The sequence below is a fragment of the Chlorella variabilis genome (assembly GCF_000147415.1).
Source record: "Chlorella variabilis unplaced genomic scaffold CHLNCscaffold_7, whole genome shotgun sequence".
Lineage (NCBI taxonomy): Eukaryota > Viridiplantae > Chlorophyta > Trebouxiophyceae > Chlorellales > Chlorellaceae > Chlorella > Chlorella variabilis.
The window spans coordinates 1,806,673-1,810,107 of record NW_005435081.1 but is presented as its reverse complement, the minus strand read 5'-3'; the positions used below and the strand labels follow the sequence as shown (position 1 = coordinate 1,810,107).

At 73.0% G+C, this 3,435-nt stretch overlaps 1 protein-coding gene across 1 annotated transcript in view; it reads right to left on the bottom strand.

Annotated features, from left to right (window-relative positions):
• Positions 1–581: 581 nt before the first annotated feature.
• The window catches only part of CHLNCDRAFT_57565 (hypothetical protein), a gene marked incomplete at its 5' end in the record, with an annotated part of 9,436 nt that continues 6,582 nt past the window's right edge, over positions 582–3,435 (bottom strand). The window contains 4 exons of the mRNA XM_005848732.1: positions 582–881; positions 1,088–2,100; positions 2,236–2,323; positions 2,518–3,418. Of these exons, the coding sequence (XP_005848794.1) occupies positions 718–881; positions 1,088–2,100; positions 2,236–2,323; positions 2,518–3,418 (2,166 nt within the window). The 3' untranslated portion in view covers positions 582–717. The remainder of the gene's footprint in view (positions 882–1,087; positions 2,101–2,235; positions 2,324–2,517; positions 3,419–3,435) is intronic.

The window sequence follows — 3,435 nt, the reverse complement described above, 5'->3', positions numbered from 1 at the left end:
GACCCGTACGGTGAGGGGGCTGCCCAGAGACAGCGGGCCGCCGCTGGCCCCGCGCCTGCTGCCGCCGGTGCCTTATCGCTGCCAACACACTCCGTGTGCACCAGTGCCGCCCCCCCATTCCCCCCGCTCCCACCCACACACCCTCGACTCCGCCGGCTGCAGGCACCTTCCGCCAGGGCGAGTGCCGCTACACCACGCCCGCCAACACCGACCACTTCCCCACCCAAGGTTACAGCTGCGCCTGCCGCCCCAGCCAGACCCCGCTGGTGTGGAAGCCGTCGGCCCCCTGCATCAGCGGCCCGCTGGCGGCGGCCCCCGCCCCCGCCCCCTGCCGCATACAGAAGGCCGACGGCAGCAGCGCGTACCAGGCGGGGTGGGTGGCGCCTGGCACCACCGCCTGCCGAACCGTCCTGGTGCCCTTTGGCCCGGGAGGTGCCATGGTGAAGGGGGCCACGGGCTTCGGCCCGCCCTTCAACATGCAGGTGCTGTGCCAGGCGGCGTGAGGCGCGCCGCCGCTTCCTGGCCTCAACGCCCATCGTCTCCCCTTGATGCGTCCCTTGCACTGTGTTTGATTTTGTCGAGTCGAAGAGTGTTCTCACATTTGTTAGAGCGCTGCAATTGCAAGCGGAAACCCCCTCAACCGATAGAAACGAAGTAGGGACTGAAGCGGAAGGGGAGGGTCAGTGTGGCCGGGACAGCCCTCCCAGTGGGCGCAGGTCAGCGGAAGTCAGAATCGTCACCGCTGGAGTGGATGGTGTGGGCGATGGCGGCGCGCTGCGCGGCATCATAGCCCGCCGCGCCGCCCGCCGCGCCGCCGCCGCCCGCCGCGCGGCTGCGGGCAGCCGCCTCGGCATTCTTGCCGTGCAGGTATCGCTTCTTGGCTGCAGGTGGGAGGTGGGGAGGAGGGCAAGGGCATCGGCGGTGGCCACAGCAGGACGGGCAGCTGCTGGACAGGGGGGCGAGAGCGGTAGGCCGTGCCAACCAGCGACAAGCAGGGGCAGGCAGGGGCAGGCAGGGGCAGCCGGGCCCCCTCAGCAGGCAGGGCAGGAGGCCGCGGCCCCTGCCGCCGCCTAGCCCCTTCACCCACCTTGGTTCTGCTGCTCACCGTTGGCTGCCTGGGGCCCCCGCTTGGCGCCCTGCTGCGCCGCCGGCGCCTGTGGCTGGTGCTGGGGTGCCTGCTGTGCCGGAGGGTTGTGAGGGGCAGGGGCGGCGGCGGCGGCAGGAGCGCCCTGCCAGACCTGCTGCTGAGGGGGCACCGGCTGCTGTGCGGGGCCCGCCTGACCCTGCCCATGCTGCTGCTGCTGAGGAGGAGGAGCGTGGGCGCGAGCCAGGTGCTGGGGAGGGAAGCGGTTGTGCTGCGCCCAGCCCTGCGGCGGCGGCGCGGCCTGCAGCGGCGGAGGGTGGTGAGGCTGCGCCGGCTGCGGCTGCTGGCCCCACTGCTGCTGCCAGCTGTGCTGCGGCGGCTGGTACTGCTGGTACTGCTGCCACTGATGGGCGCCTGCGCCAGGCTGCCCCCATCCCTGCTGCTGCTGCTGGTGAGGGTAGCCAGGGTGGTACTGGTGCTGGAGGGGCGGGACCGTGTGCGGTGGCAGGCTGTACTGCTGCTGTTGGTCCTGCCGCTGCTGCTGCTGGCCCTGCGGCTGAGCCCACTCCATGCGAAGTGTGTCCCCTGCCTGCGCCTCATGCTGCCAACCCATGCTGCCGGGCGGGGTGTGGGCAGGCGCGGCAGCGCCTCCCGCTGGCGGCACCATGCCGGCCTGCTGCTGCTGGTGCCAGCTGCCTGCCAGCTGGGGGTGCTGCTGCTGCTGCTGCTGCGGGTGGGCCTGCTGCTGCCCGTCCGCCGGCGGGCTGCCGAGGCTTCCGCGCTGCAAAAGCGCCGCCAGCTGCGCCTCGTACGCCGCCCGCGTCGCCGCCAGCAGCGCGCCGTCGGCCCAGCCCCGCAGCCGCTGCTCCCCAAACGCCCGTGCCCCCGCATCCCAGGGCTTCCCCTCAGGGAAGGCGGCGGGGCCGGCGCCCATGAGCGCCTGCAGGCCCCGCGGCAGCGCACACCGCCACTCTGCGGCCAGGTGGTGCACTGCGCGCCCCTCGCCCAGGTACTCGCTGCATGGGAAGAAAGAAAGGATGGAGGGGAAGAAAGAATCAAGGGGCATGGGCAAGAAACTTGGATTAAGGAGCACACAGGGCAGGGGCGCAGGCCAACAGTGTGAGGCATGCGCCGCACCCCCCAGCCCCCACCTGGCCGCCTGGAACGCATCCTTCACCCCATCCACCGCCACCGCCAGCAGCGAGGTGTAGCCTGCAGGCAGCGCCCCCTCGCCGATGCCTGCAGGGAGGAGGCGGGGAGGGCACACCCGTGGTGTCATGCCGCACCTCAGTACTTGGAGGCTCAGCCAGGCATTGCCAGAGCGGCACCACACTCGATAAAAACCACTCATGCACAAGTACAGCAGCGGCGGCGGCGGCGGCGACGGCGGGAGCAGCAGGCGGGCAGCAGCAGGCAGGCAGGCAGCAGCCCACCAGAGGCGCGCAGGAAGGCGAGGCAGTCTGACACGTCCTGCTGCACCCAGGCCGCCAGCGGGGCGCCCTGCAGCACCCGCTGCAGCTTCCCCGCGGCGTCGGGCGGGGAGTGGCAGCGCTCGGCACTGGGGGGCCGCACGTAGTAGCCGAATGCGGGCTGGTGCTGCTGGTGCTGCTGAGGGTGCTGAGGGTGCTGGAGCGGGCCGAGGCCACCACCCGGCTGCTGCTGCTGCCGCTGGCCGCCCGCAGGGCCGTGCTGGGGGAAAGGCGCGGCTCGCTGCTGGTGCTGGTGCTGGGGCTGGGGCTGCTTGGGCACCTCCTTCACCGCGGCCTGGCGGCTCCACTGGTCCAGACCCGCCATGCCGCCGCCGCCGCAGACGCCGCCGCCCGCCACTGCGCCTCCCGCCGCTCCTCCAGCCGCCCGCGCCTGCCCCAGCGGCTTGGCCTGCCACATCTGGTAGAGCCCCAGGATGGTGCCGGCAGCTTGCTGGCCGCCACCCGCGGCACCGGCACCGCCAGGTCCCCAGAGGCTGAGCGCGCCCTCCACGCCACGGCCCGCCGCCATGGCCGCCGCCGTGGCCGCCTCCTGCAGCGCCTGGGCCGGCACGGCGGCGGCCACTGCCGCGGCCACCGCCGCCGCCATCTCCGTGTCGGCTGACGTGGCACCGGCGGGCTTGGGCACGCCTGGCGGCGGCCCCGGAGGGTCAGCCTGGATGGCGGCGAAGAAGGCAGCCATGGATTGCATGCCCGCCTCAAAGGTGGGGTGCACCGCCAGCGCGCCACGCACCCTGCGCCGCCGCGCAGGCAGGCTGGTGAGGCGAGCGGCATCGACGCGGCTGAGCTTGCCGCAGCTTGAGAGCGGCATGGGGCGTCCCATCAAACGGCGGCCTGGCCAGCCCGCCTGCAGGTGTGCAGCCC